The sequence below is a fragment of the Nyctereutes procyonoides genome, unplaced genomic scaffold (assembly GCF_905146905.1).
Source record: "Nyctereutes procyonoides isolate TBG_1078 unplaced genomic scaffold, NYPRO_anot_genome, whole genome shotgun sequence".
In the NCBI taxonomy this organism is placed as follows: domain Eukaryota; kingdom Metazoa; phylum Chordata; class Mammalia; order Carnivora; family Canidae; genus Nyctereutes; species Nyctereutes procyonoides.
In genome coordinates, this window is record NW_026575142.1 from 16,983,837 (window position 1) to 17,005,486 (window position 21,650).

General features: G+C 38.2%; 2 protein-coding genes across 7 annotated transcripts in view; one reads left to right on the top strand and one right to left on the bottom strand.

Annotated features, from left to right (window-relative positions):
- FASTKD1 (FAST kinase domains 1) overlaps positions 1–624 on the top strand; it is a 50,953-nt gene extending 50,329 nt beyond the window's left edge. For all 6 annotated transcript variants that reach the window (XM_055308410.1, XM_055308409.1, XM_055308406.1 and 3 more), the window contains one exon: positions 371–624. In XM_055308410.1, the coding sequence (XP_055164385.1) occupies positions 371–466 (96 nt within the window). In that variant the 3' untranslated portion in view covers positions 467–624. The remainder of the gene's footprint in view (positions 1–370) is intronic.
- A 4,723-nt stretch (positions 625–5,347) lies between these two features.
- Positions 5,348–21,052, bottom strand: KLHL41 (kelch like family member 41). The gene is made up of 6 exons (XM_055308592.1): positions 19,871–21,052; positions 16,130–16,287; positions 15,916–16,023; positions 11,538–11,723; positions 8,983–9,129; positions 5,348–5,993 (listed from the first exon to the last, which is right to left on the bottom strand). Exons 1-6 carry the CDS (start codon positions 20,978–20,980, stop codon positions 5,882–5,884), a joined length of 1,821 nt encoding a protein of 606 aa, XP_055164567.1. The 5' UTR covers positions 20,981–21,052; the 3' UTR covers positions 5,348–5,881.
- Positions 21,053–21,650: the final 598 nt, after the last annotated feature.

Consider the following 21,650-nt stretch of genomic DNA (forward strand, 5'->3'; position numbering starts at 1 on the left):
CATATTTTATTGTCTTTAGAATATCCATTGGTTTTTTAACGTATCTTACGAGAGAGAGGCACTGTGGAGATGGGTAGAGATACAGAGGAAAAGGTAGTGTATGTATATAGGGAAGGTACATAGGAAAAAAAATGGCCACTATTGATATTTGTAGGAATAGGAGGATAAGATAAAAGCTGTGAGGAAGAAGTAAGTCTCTGGGCTTTATCAGGAAGAAGGACCAACTTAACTTCTAAAAATGGTTTATGCTTATGTAAACTAATTTCACAGGTTCCTACGGCTTGACTCAGTGGTGCTTACAAGTCTTCCCTGATGTTTTTATTGTTGTTGCTTTAAAACTTTCATTCCAATGACGTGACATATTTTACAGATCCCTCATTTTGAATGGAACTCTATGGCATTGTCAACAAAGGAAGCACGGATGGACTACCTGAGAGAACGGATATTTGGAGAAGGCAAATCATGATTGTAGTTTTTATTTAAAATTAGTGATGATGGTGTGTCACATCTGAACTTATTGTAATTAAGTGATCTGACTCAATGAAAAAATAATAGTACAGAATTGACTGATTTCATGGTCAGTTGAATACCTATTAAAATAAAGACATTTTACTTTCTCCAATACTTCTTTACCATCTGGTTGTGAAATTGTATAAAATTCTTGATATAAGAGACTTGTAAATTTTAATCAACTTAAATAGCTTACAGTTCATTCTCTGAGTGCCTAATAAGTACCAGGAACTGTTTTAGATGCTGGAATTCACAGCAGTGAATTTAGTATATCTGCCGTGGGGGAGGTATCAAAATAAGTGAATAAAATACAGTATACCATAGATGCTATTAAGTGCTATGGAAAAAACTTCAGGGGAAAGGGGATAGGAGTATTTTGGGTAGGTATAATTTTAAATAGAGTGATCTGAGAAGGACTCACTAAAGTGGTATTTGAGTAAAGACTGAAGGAGGTGAGGCTAACTAGCAGTAGAGTATTCTAGGCAGAGGGACCAATAGATACAAAGATCCTGAGGTAGGAATATGCCTGGCATCTTTGAGAATAACAAGGAATCCTCTGTGGTGGACCAGAATAAGTGGGAGGTTGAGGGTAGAAGTATAATAAGAGAAAAGGTAAGATAGATAAGCATCAAATACATATGATCTGAGCTCATGGCTGCTGTGAATGAATAAGCAGCCATTGGAGAGTTTCTATAAAGGAATGATATGAACTCACATTTTAACTGAATCAAATTGTGCTACTCTGTTGAGATGGGAAAAGACTACAGAGAGGCGGGTGTATAAACAGGGAAACCCATTAGAACATCATTGCAATTATCCAGACAAAAAAATAGATGGTTGTGGGGGAGGGGGCACCTGACTGGCTCAGTCAGTAGAACATGTGACTCTTGGTCTCAGGATTGTGAGTTCAAGCCCCACATTGGGCGTGGAGCCTATTAAAAAAAAAATTAGATGGTTGGTTTATAGTAACAGCAGTGGAAGTAATGAGAAGTGGTCAGATGTTTTGCTATATTTGGAAGGCAGAGGCAACAACATATGCTCACTGATTGGAAATGAGGTATGAGAGAAAGGACTCAAGAACGCTTTCAGTTTTTGTCCTGAGCAACTAAAAGCTATTATTACTATTGTTTGAGATGGGAAGGTCTATAGGAGGAAGAAGTAGGGGGTGCAGTGGGTGGGAGGATCATGAGTTTGGTTTAGACATGTTGAGTTTGTGATGCCTTTTAAACATCTAAGTGGAGATATTAGATAGGCATGAGTTTGGAGGTGAAGGCAGAGATCCAGGTGCCAGATATAAATTTGGAAGGTGTCAGCAGTATTTATTGTGATGAAAGTAGATGAAATCACTAAAATGTGATTAGAGGAGAGGGTGAGTGGAGGAAAAAGCTGAGGACTGAGTCTGCGTGCCCCAACGTGAGGTCAAGAAGAGGAACAAGCAAAGAAGGCTGGGCAAGGGCAGCCAATGAAGTAGGAGGGGAAATCATTGGTATGACTGTAGTATTACTATCCCTCTTAGAAGCCAAATAGAGAAAGCATTTCAAGGAGGAAGAGGTGAGCAGTTGTATCAGATGCGGCTGATGGCTCAAGTAAAATGAGGAGTGGGCGATGTACATTAAGTTTAGCAACATGAAAATCCTTGGTGACCTTGAAAAGAGGAGTTTTGAGGAAGTGGTAGATCTGAAAGCCTGATTTAATAGAAAGTGGGAGACAGGATTGATCGTATGTATGTAAGTATGTATGTAAATGGAAGAGGGACGCCTGGGTGGCTCAGTGGTTGGGCGCCTGCCTTCGGCTCAGGTCATAATCCCAAGATTCGGGATTGAGTTCCGCATTGGGCTCCCTGCTTCTACCTCTGCCTGTGTGTCTGGCTCTCTCTCTCTGTCTGTGTCTCTCATGAATAAATAAATCTTAAAAAAAATAGAAAAATAAATATAAACAAATAAATAAATGGAAGCAAAGGGATGGAGTTGGAAATGGACCAATCTTGATCTGGTCTGATCCTCCATATGATGGAGGAAAATGATTTTCTCTTGTCTTACATTTATTCAATAAAATAGTTATTAAGGGACTACTATGTGATTTAATCCATAGCCCTTCTTCCAAGAGTGATATATTTGTGCTGGGCAGAAAGCCATGTTGTAACTAACCTCAGGCCACCCGGTGGGAGTGCAGGTAACTAGCGTCTGAAACTTGCTATCCTCTGACTTCATGACCCTGTAAGTTCATTCTGTCCCAAAATTTGGTCACCAGAGTTCCTTGAGTCTTCATTATAGCTACAAAACATGTGTCATGTATAGATTTTGGTCTGTTGATATTTGATTTGGGTTTAAAGTACTTGTTTAAAATATCTTTACTTTGCATAATGTGAAATCCAATACATAATGGTTTGTAACATGTAAAGTTCACAGAACCTTTTGTGAAAAACAGGATCAAAACAGTAAGCAAATGAAAGATGTCTTTTTTTTTTTTTTTAAGATTTTTATTTATTTGAGAGAGAGCCATGAGAGGGAGAGCAAGCTAGTGAGAGCCAGTGAGCGTGAGTCAGGGGAGAGACAGAGACAGCAGACTCCCACTGAGCAGAGACCCTGATGATGTGATGATGTGGAGTTTGATCCCAGGACTCTGGGATCATGACCTAAACTGAAGGCAGACACTTAACCAACTGAGCCACGCAGGCGCCCCGAGATTTCTCCTTGTAACCAGTCTCCCTCATTTTAAATTTCCTCATGATATTCATTTGTATTAGCTGAAGTGCTAAGTTCTGAGTGTTTATCTTCTGTATTCATGAATGTGTTCTATTTCCCAAGCAAATTATTAAGAGAAATGAACCATGAATAGGTTAAAATATTTTACTCAGCAACTTTTAGAATAAAATGATTACACCGCTGAGGATTATAAATTGTTTCCTTTCGATAAAAGTGAAAACCCAGTTATTGTATACTTTAAATACATGGAAATCTTGATTAAATGACCCTGATGTACTTTTCACTTACTGTTACACATACTCTGACTTCTCATGTACCACATCTCTCACTGTTCTTTCTCCAGGTTACCTGGCAGATAGTTTTCTTTCTTTTTTTTTTTTAATTTTGTTTATTTATTCATGAGACACACACACACACAGAGGCAGAGACACAGGCAGAGAGAGAAGCAGGCTCCATGCAGGGAGCCCGACATGGGACTCAATCCTGGGTCTCCAGGATCACGCCCTGGGCCAAAGGCAGGAGCTTAACTGCTAAGCCACCCAGGCATCCCGATAGTTTTCTTTATATATATATTCTTATATATATTTTTAAAGGTTTTATTTATTTGACACACAGAGAGATAGAGGGAGAGAGAGATGAATAAGGGGAACAGGAGAGGGAGAAGCAGGCTCCCCGCTCAGCAGGGAGCCCGTTGCAGAGCTCCATCCTAGGACCTGGAAATCATGACCTGAGGCAAAGGCAGACACTCCAACAACTGAGTCACCCAGGTACCCCTGTTTGATGACTTTTCTACTTAAATAACTGGAGTTGTTGTAAACAAAAGCATTTTTTAAAGCATTCTTTTTTTCATTGAAATATAATTCACATACCATAAAATCTACCCTTTTAAAGTATACGATGCAGTGGTTTCTAAAATATTCACAAGTTTATGCAACCATTACTGCTACTTAATTCCAGAACATTTTCATCATCCCAAAGTATTGTTTTTATAGTTTAATCTCATGTTTATGTAGATTAGCTCTCCCCAAAGTAATCACCATCTTGCTTTTATAGTAAGCACTTCCTACAGTTTTATCCAGGTTTGCATTTCTAGACACCATAATTTGCACCTCTCCCCCTTTTAAGTGTGTCAGTCTGTAAGCATTTCCCACCACCCCTTTCTCTTCCAGTTTATCTGCTCAACAACCTGTGGAGTTTTCCACCCTCAGGATTTGTTGATTGTATAATCATGGTATAAACTAGAGGAGTATTGTCCATACAGAAAAGTACCCAGGATTCTACTTCAGAAATCCAAAGTAAAGCTGGTTTTTGTTGGATGTTTCCATATTTATGGTAGAGACAATAAAGCTGTATGAACACTCCTGGAGTATTTGGATAATGAAATACTCCAAATTAGTTCCAAGTTAGGTTTCTCAGAAAATAAGAGATGTAAGGATAGAAATCAAACATGTCTCAGAGATCATGTAAAATCTGTGATTGATGATTAGTTGATAACTTACAGAGTTGAATGTGATGGTTGTAGACAGATTGAGGTGTCAAATTAGTGTGTACACTAAGAACAAACATCTTGAATACAGTGTTTCACATCCAGAAAATGCAATAATACAGTCACCTTTCTTTCCTATCAGAAATTTGCAAATAGGTAGCTCTTTCCTGGAGAGTATAGATAAAACTTAAACCAACAAATACATCTTCCAGTACACTCACTGTACACTCACTGGCCCCAACTAACGCCCAGCAATTTAAAGAATCAGTTCAGGGGATCCCTGGGTGGCGCAGCGGTTTAGCCCCTGCCTTTGGCCCAGGGCGCGATCCTGGAGACCCGGGATCGAATCCCACGTCGGGCTCCCGGTGCATGGAGCCTGCTTCTCCCTCTGCTTGTGTCTCTGCCTCTCTCTCTCTCTCTCTCTCTATCATAAATAAATAAAAAAAATTTAAAAAAAAAAATAAAGAATCAGTTCATTTCCTAAGGACAATCCTCAACCTTCTACCACAGAGATTGTAGTTAAGACCTTAAAGACTGGTTTAAATTAAAAAAAAAAAATTAAATTTGATTTAAATCACAAACAATAGAGCAGTATCACCAAAGGAATGGAGAAAAAAGAAGGACCACTTGAATTTGACTACTTAGAGGTTTTTCCCCTTCAAATGAGACCCATTTATTATACTTCTTAAATAGCATTTCCAAAGTCTTCTTATGACATATAATCTTTAATATAAGGCATAGGATTCTTGTCATATCTTGAAGCACAAGGGAAAGTGATATTTGATATTTTAAACATTAAAAAATGTATATGTATATATTTCATTCTCCAATTTCATTTTTAATAGAAAATGACTGTAAAGTTACCATAACAATGCAAATGAAAGAAACAGTAAATAACTCAAATTTAGAAACGTTTACAATTGATTGAGACAGATTAACAAAAGAAATAATCCACTCAACTTAATATTTAATTTCTTACTAGAAAATAGTTTTAAATAATGATCATTATACTGAAGATTCAATGACTGAGGTTTTGACGCCCACTGCTAACCTCATGGATAGTAATTTAGTGAATAATTTCTACATGAATCTCTGCATAGGCTTTTGAAAAACAGAATAAATTAAAGCCCTGTTATCCAAACCAAACACATCCCATTCCATTGTTTTTTCACCTCCCTGTTTATAGTTTAGATAGTTTGAAGAGGTTTAAACGTGTTGCTAGGCAACTAGCTCCTGAAGCATAACGTATTTCCTTCAACATCCCAGCCCATTCTTTTTTATCATCTTCATACCTGATGGAAGAAAAAAAAAAAGTAATCAATAAGCAGTTTTTAAATAGATAGCTGTGTAGGTTTCCTTGTATTAGATATACACATATGGGTCTCCGAGAAAACCCTACTGGCTCTTGTCCAGAGGGGATACACCTGACCTGTAGAATAACATTTGAATTCCTCCCCAAGTATGCTTTCTCGGAATGAGCCTAGTCTGAATTCCTGCCATGCTATTTAATCTGGATGCTTAGGCAGTTGAGACTTCTCTGGGAATCAGACTGTTCAGAGATGAAGAGTAGTCAGCAGTTAAGCAATTATTCACCTTTGGACCAATAACAATGACTGGTCTCTATGAGTCAGGTCAGCAGACTCTACCTTAAGAGTAAGATCTGGGAAGAACAGGGACTAGTCACCTTGATGATAATTCCAATTGTTCCAATACATTTGTGGCCAGTGATACTCACTAGTGATCATTTCAGAAGAATCTGTTTCCCTCCCCCTTTAATGTCCCGTCCCGTGTGAGTACTACTCCTAGATTTTGCACTTGATGTTAGGTAAGAACTAATGACAAACATGTTAGGTTGTTCCTTTGGGGGAAGAGTCCATTATAAAGATACAAGTGACTTGAATTGCTTTGAAATATGTGTACTGTGCTGGTGCCTGGAATGCCCTCTCTGCATGAGGAATTCCTAAATGCTACCTTCTCTCTGAAGCCTTTCTCACCTTCCTCAAGCAGAGTTTGTAGCTTTCCTTTCATTTGTCGCATTGTCCTTTATATAGTATCTATTATAGCAATTATCATTCTTTTAATTTTTCCCTGATATTTATGTCCTCAACAAGCTCAAGGGTACTTGAGGGCAAATAATATATCTTATTCACCTAAGTATCCTCCCTCTTCCAGAAACTATCAATAGTTGGCATACAGGAAATTACCAAATCATTCTGTGAAGATGGTGAATAAGATTTAAACTAATAATTTTTATTTATTTATTTATTTGTGAGAGACAGAGAGAGAGGTAGAGAGAGAAGGCAGAGAGAGAAGCAGGCTCCTCACAGGGAGCCTGACGCGGGACTCGATACCTGGATCGGGATCACACCCTGAGCCAAAAGCAGATGCTCAACTGCTGAGCCACCCAGGAATCCCAGAAAGCCTGACTTAGTTGGCCTGCATGAAGGTCTGGGAACTGGTGTATTTTTAAAAGCACCGCAGGTGATTTTAATGTGCAGCCAGGGTTAAGAATCGTGGCCTCTTCACTGTTGGTATTTATCCCTGTTTTCCAAAAACACTGACCTTCTCAGTCCTCCATTATTTCATTCTTTTTTTTCTACTGCTTCCAGCTATTTTCCATCTCCACTTCTAGCCTCATTCTTCCCTGGAAATCTCCACTTTCTTTTTCTTCCTCCTCCTCTTTCTTTTTAGGGGGGATGAGTAATAGCTAATTTCCCTTTATAGCCACTTTTTTTCTTGCCCTTTACACAGCTAGTTACTATTTCAACAACACAAGGAAATGATGTTTGATGCAGAAAATAATTGCTTGGAAAGGGCCTTTCACCTTCTGGTTCACCAGGTAATAACGCATGTGCTATGTCCGGTATAGAACTAATAGTATCTCCTTTCCACTCTCAGCCTTGGTGTGCCTTCACTGATCACTCTTCTAAAGCTGTACCTACATATTTAAATGTGTATGCTAATCTCCTGGGAATCTTTTATTTTTTTTCCTTTAAAGATTTTATGAGAGAGAGAGAGAGAACATGAGCTGGGGAGGGGCAGAGGGAGTGTGAGGAACAGAGGGAGAGGGAGAATCAGACTCTGCTAAGCAGGGAGCCCAACTTGGGGCTTGATCCCAGGACCTGGAGATCATGACCTGAGCCGAAGGGAGAAGTTTAACTGACTGAGCCACCCAGGCACCCCTTGTTAAAATGAAGTTTTGATTAAGTTTGAGGTGGGGCCTGTGATTCTGCATTTCTAGGAAGCTCTCGGGAGATACCACCATTTTTGGTCAATAGACCATACTTTATGTCCAAGGTTCTGGACAATCTATCGACAGACCAGATAAGGGCATCCATCCTTGAGAGTGGGGACTGGCTGAGAGGGAAGGCATGAGTTTGGCAATTTCTGCATGAGTGTACAGTATGAACTCGCTAACATTCCCCTCAGGCAACTGAGATCTACCTCCTATAAATTTTTATCAACAACCACATTTCCTGGGCTGAAGGCAGCAGGCACCATTTGGTAGACACATGTGGTACCCTAATGGTAACCAGACATCTGCATACTGTATGCCCTGTGCAACTATGTGACTCTCCATGACACAACTTATACTTCTGCTCCCCAGACTTCCTGTATATACCCTGCTCTCCAGAGGATATTCACAGCATTAGAAACTACGGTAAAATTCACCCCCCCAACACACTGTATAAATACTACATTTATTCTAAGCCTAACTTTAAAATAGTCATCTGATTAACAAGTCCAAGTGTCATACTTAGGACATCGGCCCAGCACCTGAGAGGTAAAATGGATTACTACTTTTCACTTTTTTCTTTTTAAAAAAGTTTTGTAACAATCTTTAAAAACTGGAAAACAACTTAAATTAGATTCAAAATAGAATCAATGAATTCATGGAAAACTCAAGTGTTTCTTCAGAACTCTGTTTTCCTAGAAAATAAAGTACTGTCAGAAAGGTTTGGAAGTAGCTTTTGCTCTACCAGTTGTCTAGAGCGTGACACTTTTAGAGCTGGAATGGAGCTTAAAAGATCAGCAGTGCCAACTGTCATTTTACTGATTTACAGGCCCAGAAAAGTCTTTCCTGGGCACAACTAGAAGCAGTACTTGATCATCAGGTAAGTGGCAAGTCCAGAAGTCCAGTGAGGTTTGAAAAGTGTCTACTACCGAGAAGAAGCATACGTGTTGGGAAAGACTGGCTTATTCTTTACTGTAAAATTGTTTATCACCTATCAGTTATTTGATTTAATATTTGGTCCAGAAAATTGGAGTAAAAAAACTTACTTCCATATGTCATTGACTTCAGTGGGTGCAAATTCTTTAGACTCCAGTTGAATCATGGCAAAACCACCAATGGCATACAGGGATCCAGCCAGGCTGACCAAACTGATGGAACTTCTTTCTTGGGGAAACTCTGTCATTACTTCCCATCTAGGAATTATTGAAAATACAATCAATGTAAAAACCTAAGGAAATGCCAAATATACTTACTGAACAGTTATATAAAATTTTAATTTAAAAATTCAAGTAGCAAAGCCCTCTAAAATTAGAAGATTAGGTTTGTTACTGAAAAATACCTAAATAGTTGTTTATTTGAAAGATGTAACCAGATTAAACATAAAGCTCTCAATACGTCAATCCCAGAATATTTCACCTTCATCAGTTATAATGTTCTGCAATGGTGCCATAAATAGTGCGGGCTTTTTTTTTTTTTTTCAATTTTTTTTTTTTATTTTATTTATTTATGATAGTCACAGAGAGAGAGAGAGAGGCAGAGACACAGGCAGAGGGAGAAGCAGGCCCCATGCACCGGGAGCCCGACGTGGGATTCGATCCCGGGTCTCCAGGATCGCGCCCCGGGCCAAAGGCAGGCGCCAAACCGCTGCGCCACCCAGGGATCCCTATAGTGCGGGCTTTATGGTAGTTCTAGGGCTCCTAGGTCCTCCTGTGTTGGATTTCATTTGAATGTTAATACAAATTTTTAGTAACTCTGATTTTCATCATTTCTCAAGAAATCTTTATAATCTTTCACAATAAAGGCATGTGATTAACCTTACATTATCCTAGTTTAAAAACTAGGGTTGGTGGGGCACCTGGGTGACTCAGTGGTTGAGCATCTGCCTTCGACTCAGGTGGCGATCCCAGGGTCCTGGGATCGAATTCTGCGTTGGGCTCCCTCTGGGGAGCCTGCTTCTCCCTCTGCCTATGTCTCTCATGAAGAAATAAATAAATAAAATCTTAAAAAAAAAAGAAACTAGGGTTGGTAATTTGCTTTTTAATGACGTATTTCATCTTTTTAATTTAAGGGAACTTTTTAATATTAACAGCCACATGAAATAGGACAACTAATGATAAAATCCTATCAAATTAGTTGGAAGGATCAAGAGTCTACCTTGACTGAGTTAATCATTTTGGCAACTCTATTACTCTGGCATTAAAAGCAGACCTTTCTCTAAACATATCTGTTTTTCTAACTATAAAAATAGTATATGTGCATTGTAGAAAATCTGGAAATACAGAAAGGTATAGAAGAAAACAAATATCACCCAAGATCATCCCCTCCAGAATAATCATAAGGAACATTTTAGTGTAATTGTGTTATTTCTCAAGAAGCCATACAAATTTAAATATAAACATCTATACATATGAAAAAACTAAGAGCATAGAGTATTTACAATTCTGTGTGCTCCTTTTTAACTTCTGAGTGTTTAGGGATCCCTGGGTGGCCCAGCGGTTTGGGGTTTGGCACCGGCCTTTGGCCCAGGGTGCGATCCTGGAGACCAGGGATCAAATCCCACATCGGGCTCCCAGTGCATGGAGCCTGCTTCTCCCTCTGCCTGTGTCTCTGCCTCTCTCTCTCTCTCTCTCTCTGACTATCATAAATAAAAAATAAAAAATTATTAAAAAAAACCACTTCTGAGTGTTTACAAAAAGATGACTTTTTAAAATGATCATTTAAATCATCTCCCATAAAAATTCCTTGGTGATTTTCAGATACTAAAGTCTATTTTGTAAATGGTTCCTTAAAAAAGTAATGACAGTGCTCTAATTTTTTCTTCATTGCTAAAATAGGAGTCTAAAAACTATAGACTTATCCAGATGAGTGAGCTCAAAAATTTGAAAAAATACTAATTTTACATAAAGAATATCTGTCAAATATCTTTTCACATTAACTTTAAGCCAATAAAATCTTATATATGAAAATTTTAAGAGAATTATAAAGAACATAAAAGAATAAAATTTCCAAAGCATTCATGCTTTACAAATATCACAAGCTAAGTGGAGGTCTTTTCAACCCTTAAACAAACTATATATTTCAAATCAAATAACCGTATAGAGACATGTATATTCATCCACATAATTATTTAGAAGTATTACCTTTGTGTGACTTAATTCACAAAGTTAATAACAAGGATAAATTGAACACTCTGGCATTAACTTGAGGGTTAATGTGTCCCAAGTCGCAAGCACACATAATGCATCAGAATGCTAGGCATTTCACACCCAGTAACAGCAGAAGAAACCCAAATCCACATACTTCCTCTTTTTTTTTTTTTTTTTTAAAAAGGATGTTATTTATTCATGAGAGGCAGAGAGAGAGGCGGAGACATAGGCAGAGGGAGAGGGAGAAGCAGGCTCCCCACAAGGAGCCCAACACAACCCAATCCCGGATCCCAGGATCATGCCCTGAGCTGGAGGCAGACGCCCAACCACTGAGCCACCCAGGCGTCCCTCTTAATCCTTGCTTCTCTGCCCTCCTTTCCCCATGTCCTAACTAGAAAACTTAATTTTCATCCAAAGTTAGAAAGTAGAGTGATCCATAAGATATAACAACTCACTTATTGGTTATGAGGTCAAAAGCTTCCACTGAAGCTGAAAGACCATCTTCAGTGACACCTCCTGCAATCACGATTTTGCCTTTATGCACCGCCACTCCAAACATGGAACGAGGGGTTTTCATTGGAGCCAGATCCTTCCAGTCTCCTTTTTTTGGGTTGTAGATAAACACTCTGTTTGTACACTTCCTGTAAACATAGAAGACAACAGAATGGTCCTTTTAGAACTTTCCTTTTCTGAAGGAAGCAATTTCACTAATCATTTAGCTTTGTTTCCCATCTGAAATACATAAAACAATTAGAAAAACTCAAAAGTATTCTTAATCTGAACATATGACATAAGTGAAGGAAAATTCCAAATGTGGGGAACTTAATTATACTACTGAAAGGTAGGGGAACTTTCCTTTTGGCAACTGCCCAGGCAGAGTAGATTTTAATCCTATGTTGTGTTAAATTCAACGGAAGACATTAATAGAGTTTTAAAAATATATAAGCCCTTTATTGTGCCAAGTAACAAAAATGTTGTTTATCTTATTATTTGAATCTCTTAGTAATGAGTCAGCTAATTTAAAAAAAATAATTAGATATGAAAGTACCTATTTTAAATGTAAGTATGTAATCTGATGGCTCATTTCATTTTAGTATACCACTAATATATCAATACATTTTACAAAATCTGGGACTATAGATTAGACAAGTAGTCATCTGAGTAGATGAGTAATAAGAACAGTTTTATAGGGGGATCCCTGGGTGGCTCAGCCATTTAGCGTCTGCCTTCGGTGCTGGGCGTGATCCTGGAGGCCCGGGATCAAGTCCCACATCAGGCTCCCTGCATGGAGCCTGCTTCTCCCTCTGCCTGTGTCTCTGCCAATCTCTCTCGCTCTATCTCTCATGAATAAATAAAATCTTTAAAACAAATAAACAAAAAAAAAAAACAGTTTTATATGCTAAATGCTACCAGGAAAACCTGTACTCTTCTGAATTATTCTTGGTATGTCCCTTATGATTCCTTAAAGTTATCCATAATATACTTATGGGAGTTAAAATGCTAAACAATAATTGATTAACTGAATATATTTGGGGGGGTTTGCTTTTTTTTCCTTTAAAGATTTTATTCATTTGAGAGAGAGAGAGACAGAGAGAGAGAGAGAGAGAGAGAGAGAGAATACTCACCAGAGTGAGAGCTTGGGGTGGGGAGGGGGAGAGGGGGTAGAGAGATCCCTCACTCTGAAATCTCCCCCTGAGCAGGGATCCCCCTGTAGTAGGACAAAATCCCAGGACCCTGGGATCATGAGCTGAGCCAAAGGCAGATGCTTAACCATCTGAGCCACCCAGGCACTCCTGTTTTTGCTTTTTTTTTAAAAAAAGTAAGCTCTACACTACATGGGGCTTGAATTTACAATCCCAAAATCAAGAATCACATGCTCCAGATGCCTGGTGGCTCAGTGGTTGATCCTGGCTGGGGTTCTGGGGACAGAGTCCCACATTGGGCTCCCTGCGGGGAGCCTGCTTCTTCCTCTGCCTGTGTCTCTGCCTCTCTCTGTGTGTCCTTCATGAATAAATAAATAAAATCTTAAAAAAAAAAATCGTATGCTCTACCAACTGAGCCAGCCAGGCACCCCTAGATGTATTCAGTAAAGCAAAAAAAAGCAAACAAACAAAAATCCCAACTTTTGGTAAGGATAACTTTTTTCTTTAATGTTATGAAAGACCAGAGATTTGGAGTAGAAGCATTTCCTCTAATATTTGACTATAAGTTAATAACTTTAAAACTTCTTGACAAGGACATGATACAAAATCATGTTCTTCAAATTCAGTGGTGTTAACTAGTGCAATTCAATGTGCTTACTTTTAGATAATGACTCATTTCAAAGTTCTTGACTTTGGCATTCATCAAGCAATGTTGTCTTGGTTAATCATATTCTCAAGATTAATTTATTCTTACTGACAAGACCTGTATGCTTCTTACTGACATATCCATTTCCTAGTTACTAATGCCACTTGAAGGAAACAATTTAAATCATTTGGCAGGGTCACTACATTTCCAAAGTCAGAACAATCCTTAATACACATTTTCCATTCCATTTACTCAGGAAAAATACCCCAAATAAGATTTTGCACTGAGTTAAGTTCCTAATATGGCCTTCCTTTAAATATTTGTTTGATGAGAATAGCTAGGATTAAGGAAAATATCAAAATTTCAGAATGTTATCTTTGAATATGGATAGACTATATGAAAACCCATTATTTTTTAAACAATTAGTCATTTATTTTTATTTTTTAAAAGAAGTATAACTGACATACCATATCCTATTAGTTTAGGTGTATATCATGGTAATTTGATATTTTTGCATATTATGAAATGATCACCCACAGTAAGTCTAGTTACCAAGTAAAGTTATCATATTATCTTGCCCATCCCCAACCCTCCCCACTCTGGTAACCACCAGTTTGTTTCCTGTATCCATGAGTCTGTGTTTTGTTTTTTTGTTTTTTTTCATTTTTTGTTTTTTAGGTTCCCATTGCTTTTAAAATCATGTTTCTTCTGCAATTTGTCATTTTAATTTAATAATGACTATTAATTATTAATTCAGAATATAGAGTTATTTCTAGCACATTTCCATATTTTACTCTCTTATCCTGCTTTGCCCAAGTAATTCTTAATTCTGGTTCCATTTCCAGGATTGACATCTTTATTTATTAAGCAACCTGAGCAAATGAGGACCAGACAAATTAGGCAGAGTTTTCAGGGGCAGGAAGTTAATTCTCACTATTTAAACTGAAAAATCTTCATTTTACCAGATGGGCTACTGTTTTTTATTTTGTTTTTTGTTTTTTTGTTACTTATTTTTACTCATCTGAGAGAAAAAGGGAGCCAGAGCAGGGGGGGGAGGGTCAGAGGGAGAAGCAGACTCCCCCCAGAGCCAGGAGCCTGATGTGCGGCTCGATCCCAGGACCCCTTATCATGATCTGAGCTGAAGGCAGATGCTTAACCCAGGTGCCCCTACTGGTTTATTTTTTAATGTTTTAAAAATATTTTATATATTTATTCATGAGAGACACACAGAGAGAGGCAGAGACATTGGCAGAGGGAGAAGCAGTCTCCCTGCTGAGCTGAACCAGGACTCGATCCCAAGGTCTTGGGATCATGACCTGAGTGAAGGCAGATGCTTAACCAATTGAGCCAGCCAGGCACCCATTTGTTAAATATTTGAAATATCACCTCTGTCCAGAAGCAAGTCAGTGAACCGTTATTTAGGAGATAAATGCCCTCTTTTCAGTTCCCATGCTTTTCAGTTTCAAACTCACTAAATTCTCTCTTATGAATGTGAAGTACAAATCCATAATATTTTTTATCCACTACTGATTTAGCAGTTATATTTTAAATATTATATTACAGAGGTACACCTAATTTATATTTAGTTATGACCAAAAGAATAAGAAAGCTCACTTTTTTTCTTTTTAAGATTTATTAATTTATTTTAGAGAGGCAGAGAGAGTGTGAGAGAGGCAGAGGGAGAGGCAGAGAGAATCTCAAGCAGACCCCACACTGTGCGGGAAGCTTGACTAGGGGCGCCACACTAGGGGCTTGATCTCAGGACCCTGAGATCATGACCTGAGCCAAAACCAAGAGTCTGAGGGGTAACCTACTGTGCCACTCAGGTGTCCCAAAGCCCACTGGTTTTAATGTAGTAAAATATAATTAAAAATTAGCCCAATGAAAGACTTGATTATGCTCCTAAATGCTGCTTTTCCACTTTAAGAATGCTTATGAGGGAGCTATCATGCTAGTTCCTAGCAATATTCTGGAATGTACAAATTCACTTTAGCAACTGTTCCTTTTTAAGTATTTTATTTATTTATTTTAGAGAAAGAGGTCGGGGGCAGGGGCAGAGGGAAAGTCAGAATCTCAAGCAGACTCTGCTGACTGAGTAACCTGAGGGGTGGGGCTTGATCCCACAACCCTGAGATCATGACCTGAGCCAAAATCAAGAGTCAGACGCTTAACCGACTGAGCTTCTCAGGTGCCCCATGTTAGCAACTTTTAAGTTTTATTTAAATTTCCCTTCAGATATCATTTGTAATATCCTCCAATAGCTTTTCAAAGTTTAATTTTGAAATTTAAACTTCCAAAATATTACAGGTAAGAACCAAGTCTCATTTTCAGGATGTAGATTCAAATGAAAGGAGGAAAGAACTCTCACAATAAAAAATCATTGGGAGAGGTGCTGGGCTGGCTCAGTCGGTAGAGCATGCAACTCTTGATCTCAGGGTTGTGAGTTCAAGCCCCACATTGGGGGTAGAGTTTACAAAAAAAATAAATAAAAGTTTAAAAAAAATAATTTGGATGCAACCATAAGGAGGTTTTTAGGGTACTTACTTATCATCTGTCTTTCCTCCCAGACAATATATCATCCCCTTATGTGAAATCACGCTGTGGCCATAGACTTTGATAGGCAGTTTTTTAACTTCATTCCACTTTGCAGCCCTGCAATAAGAAGATGATAGAGTTTCTATGCCGGTCTAAAACTATGAACATGTAACAGGCACTCGTACCCAAATGCTTAGGAAATAGGAATGTCATGCCAACTTACACGGGATCATAGCATAATACTGAATCCAGCGAAGCCTCTGTTTGAAGATCTTTGCCAGCAACTACATAGATTTTGTCATCTACCTCCCCCAGACCAAAAAGACACCTGGCTGAAGGCAGAGGTGGAAGTCCAACCCACTCGGATGCTATGTTATCAAGCTGAAAGAAAAATACATGAGGAATTATGGAGCTTGTTAGAAAAAAGTTACAGTTGTACCAAGAAAGATGCTATATTTTACATAATGTGTAGAATGCACTGAGATAGTCAAAGATGTAAAATAAAACTGAAATCCGAAAGTATCATGTTTTACCTCTGTACTACCAAGAAAAATGAGAAAATTTACTTGGCTTACTGAAAGTGCCAAAATCTGCAAAAAAGGTAGGAGAGACTAGAGTCACTGGAGGTCAGTTAGAACTGTGAGGTTCCTTGTCAAAGTTTCTTCCCATGTTACCTTCTTCAGGTTCAAAAAAAGGCCTTAACACTTTCAGGGCATTGGGGAAAGAGAGGTTGTCACTGTAGGGAGGGCCACAGTACGTGAGTGACCCCCGAATTCTATATTTAACACGCTCCCCAAGCCGGCACCCAGGACAGCTGGACCTGTCGCTCAGTCCACCGACAACTGGGAGGTTAGGCAATATCTTTTTTCTTTTCTTAAAAATTGTTTAGGTTCTCTATGTTTTGCTTTATAACTTCTGACATAGGCAGGTGTTAACAGCTATAACCTCCTAGCCGTTTGTTGGAAGTCGTTTGAAATACCTTAGTCTTTATCTTAAAAAAAAAAAAAAAGTATATAAGGAAGCAACTTGCTCATTTTTGCTCTGCCACTTCTTACTTCTTACTTCAAGCCCAAGACAGCTAAGTGTTCCTGCTCTTGGCAGGTCATTTTGGTATGACTGTCATCAATTTCAGCACTTACTGTTTGGTCATTTTAAGATCTTCTACTTTGCATTTTAGGACACCAAGGCATGAGAAAACCACTTCATGAGGGAGGGCAGTTACAGATTTGCTCTTCTTTCCAGTGCCACTTTGGTGCAGCAGGAGAAAAAGGAATAAACGCCCAAATAACTGGACACCAAGAGTAGGTGCAGATATTAAAGGCTGAGGTCAAGGGAGGGATCTCTGTAGGACCATGCATATATCTCACTTCATAACTTCAGTCAAAGCAAAGCACTAAGACTTGATAAGATGAGCAGTTTAATCCTCACATATGCATTGTTAGCTTTGCATTCACAAATTTTAACACCTAGATTGTGACCCTTAATGTTTTCATTTTTGAAAACAAATCCTTTTATCAAGAAAGTGGTGTGTACTCCAGTAGAAATAATGAACATTTATAAGTCTTGGCTCTGTGACAGGCTTTGTACTAAATGCTCACAGAGCTTTTAAGCGATATAAAATAGAGGCTATCTAAATCCACTGTTTGCCTTTTTAAAAATGGGAACAGTTGCCATCGTGATCCCAGACTGGAGGGTATACTGCCCACACTGGATGGTACTGCCCACATCCCCACACAATCCCCAGTTAGGGCATTTACTTCAGCAAATGTAACAGTAGACTGCCTACCAGACTCTTTTATAGATGAGTGGTCAAGCTATTTAACCTCTCTGGCTCCAGTTTCCTCATCCTTAAAATCAAGTTTTGAAACTAGATTACTTTAAGATGGGGTGCTGTTCAAAAATTTGATGCATCTATTAATTCTATGAAAAAAAAAAACTCTTATCCAGATAAAAAATTTTCATGATCTATTTATAGTGTACAAAGATCATATTACTTCTAACTTAATACATTTTAAACAGATGTGACCAAGCAGAAAAATACAATATAATACCTGATACATATATTTTATTGCGAGTCATAAATAACCCTTTTTACAGTCAAGTGTTTTTCTCCTGGCATCTTGTTGCATTATTTGTGCCTTTTAAAAGGAGCAAGGCACGGGTAAGGACAGGAAGTTGGTCTTACCAACTTTGTATAACTGTTTTTGTAGCTATAAAGAACATCACACAAGTTTCTTGAAACAAATGAGAAGCTGTGCCAATAAGAGTAGTAACAGGATAGAGGAAAGATGACTATAAGTATTTCTTGGGTCTATGATTTCTAGATAACTGTCGATCTGTAATTATTTTTTTTTGCTTTTATCTGTGTTTTGATGTCATTTTTGCTTCCTAGATATAATTATAGCCTTTTATTTTTAATTAATTAATAAGTTCATGAGAGACACAGAGAGAGGTAGAGACATGGCAGAGGGAGAAGCAGGCTCCCTGTAGGGAGCCCGATATGGGACTCGATTCCAGGACTGTGGGATCACAACCCAACCCAAAGGCAGACGCTCAACCACTGAGCCACCCAGATGCCCCCAATTATTGCCTTTTAAACTGAATTTGGCTTTCCTGTAATTTCACCCAAATTTAAAATTAGGACTCAGGAAATTTCTGGCATGCATTCAAATACTTATGATTGCAGCTTCTATTTTATTTTTCTATTTCATAGTTAACAGTCTTCAACGGAACTTTGAAAATTAAGAATGAAGATTAACATGTATTATTACATTTTTCAAGATGCACAGCATGTCACACACTCTGAGAGCACACAGTGACTGTGCTATGACATTCTACACTTATCTTTGGCCTTTCCAATTCAAGTGCCCATAAACCTCAGGCCACAAGTAGCTATGACCTAAACAAACTCTTTCTGAGCTAGCTGTAAGCTACAAAGTACTGGTATTGGCATTACTAATGATAAAGGTTAAGCCACTGGCTGATTCCTTCACAAACTGATAAAATGTAGTATATTGATAATAGGAAGCAAACTTCCTTTAAATAAAGCACAAAGGATCTATTAGCTTGAAGGATTTGTTTTCTTGGACACTTCTGTGGTTTCACAAAACAGATTAAATTATAATAATGTCTAGGTACAACTTTGATCCAAATACATGTGGTCACTTGTCATAAATAAAAAATCATGGGATGCCTGTGGGGCTCAGTGGGTTAAGCATCTGACTCGATCTCACCTCAGGTCTTGATCTCAGACCTTGATCTCAAGCCCAGGATTGGGATCCACTCTGGGCGTGGAAAACTTAAAAAATAAATCATTAAGAGTAAAAACTTCTAAATATAATTAATGAATTCAAATTAGTGACACTGATATAGATACTTTTTCCCACAAGGTACACAAAGTGTGTAAATTAAGTACATAGTTTCTCTTCATTTTCAACAAAACTAAAATATAGTTTTAGGCAGTAAGCATTAAATAACAGATAAAATGCTACCTTTAAGAACTTCAGTTCAAGAAAACCTGGAAAAAAGGCTGAAAATCTGATCAATTATTTTTGTAATGTGTAAAGTACTATGATTTAGGGAAATATATTAACCTATTTTTCAGAAAAGTGGATACAAGATTAAATTTAGGTTTTACTAAAACACTGGGGTTAGAAAGATTAAAGTCCCCATCAGCTATAAACTTCACATTTTGCGTAAAAGAGTATAAAGAAAATCTTGAATCACACGTTAATTAGAACCTCATTCTTCACCAAACCTTTTATTAAATATTAATAAGCCATTAACAGACTTAAATATTTGTCAGTTCTCGAAGTGTAGCAAAGGGCAAGGGACTGGAATAGGGCAGCAAGTAGAATAAAACGCAAGCAGACTGAATAATTCACACATCAGCTAATGGGACAGCAAATAACAGACTTTCCTTTATGCTTCTACTTTTGTAAAAAAAAAAAGTAGCCCTTCTTACCTGGAAGAAGTAGGACTGTAGAGGCTGATCTTTATTTTCTTCATCCACATAGAGTCCTCCCACCACATACACCTGATTCTGTTGGGTAACGATGCTAGAATGATTTCTGGGGATCTGCTCAGCCAGTGCAGTAAGGTAGCACTCGTTTTCTGTGGGATCATAAGCCACGGCAGCTGTGTCGTTAACCAGGAGGATGAGGTCTTTGACAAACATTCCATGCCTGGGAATGTCATTCAGGTAACCAGGAAGTAAATCTTCATCACCAACATCACCATTCACCTCACCGGCCCCAGCCTTCTCTGCATTTTTGCTAGGTTCTGGGAGTTTGCCTGCGAAGGCGTCTTTGAGAACTTTGATTTTTTTCTGGAGTTCTGGGTTGCCTTTAATGATATCATCTTTCTCAACATGATCTTTAAAATATTTTTCTGTCATAAGGCGAAAACGGATACAATCAAACACTTCGCTAAGGTTTTTAACCCTGTTTTCTTTGTCTGTTCGCACCCATTTCATCACTGCCTCGAATACTGCTTCTTCCTTTTCTACATTTAGGCTGTCATTTGAAATGACGGAGATCAGTTCCTGTGGAGATAATTGCATGAAGTCCTCTTCTTTACAAATCTGTACAAAGCGATCAGACACAAATTCACGGGCAGAGATGGCAAGTCTTGGGCAGTCAAGAAGAAGTCCTAATCTTAAGATGGCTAGACAGTTACCAGGAGCAAGTCTTTTCTGAAGATAAGAAACACAGACAGTGAACACCGAGGGGATCTGAAAGCGGCTGGCCAGGGCAAAAATATCTTGCACATTTCCATCGTTGAGATCTATACTGGCGGAGTACAGGTACTTGATGATTAAATCCAGTACAGCAGGATCCACATTATCTAATACTACCTCCTTTTTTTTCCCCTCATCAATTTCAGATAAAAAATACTCACGGAAGTAAGGACTACAAGCTGACAAAATCAATCTGTGGCAAGGAAGACTTTTGTCACCTGCTTTTAGGGTGCAATCGATGAATTTTTTTTCATCCAGGAGATCTTTTAGACCATCCTGAAGAAGGGTGGATTGGTAAAGCCGCAGTTCCTCTGTGAGTTCCCGCTGGGAATCCATTTTGTGAGTAACCTGGGTAAGGAAGGGGACACTGAAGGCCTTAGCTCCTCGCAGCACACAGGTCTAGCTGTAAAAAAGGCAGATCAGTGTGCTTTGCCCAGCTTGAAGCCTTTGCAATTTAATCCCACCAGCTAAATATAGATACCAACTCTAACAACGGGAATTCAGGAGAGCTAGTTTGGAAAGAAGAGTTGTTCTTGCAGCTGTTATAGATTGAAGGGAACAACTGGAACTTTTAATCACTAAGGAAACAACTAAGAAACAAGAGATTTAAATGAAGTGGGAAGCTTTAAGATACATAAAGCATTAGAACATATGCCAATAAAGGCACGTTTAAAGAAAGTGTTTATTGAAGTAACAGAAAACTGAATCATAAAAATGAGTCAGTCCGCTAAAAATGGTCTAATGGCAAACTCCTTGGCTGTCTGAATTAATGATGCAAAGGTCAAGAATATGAGGTGAGTTCATCTGAATATCATAAGCAAAATCCCTTTTCCAATTACTGTTACATACAAACATTTATTTTCTACTTAAAACAGTGGTATTTACAATTTTCTTTTAGAAGTGGGAAACTTGAAGACTTCTGCTTATGTATCATTATAATTTAAAGAAAACCTTTAATAACAATACCCCATCATAACTGAAATAATAAATGCAGAGAAACTAATTT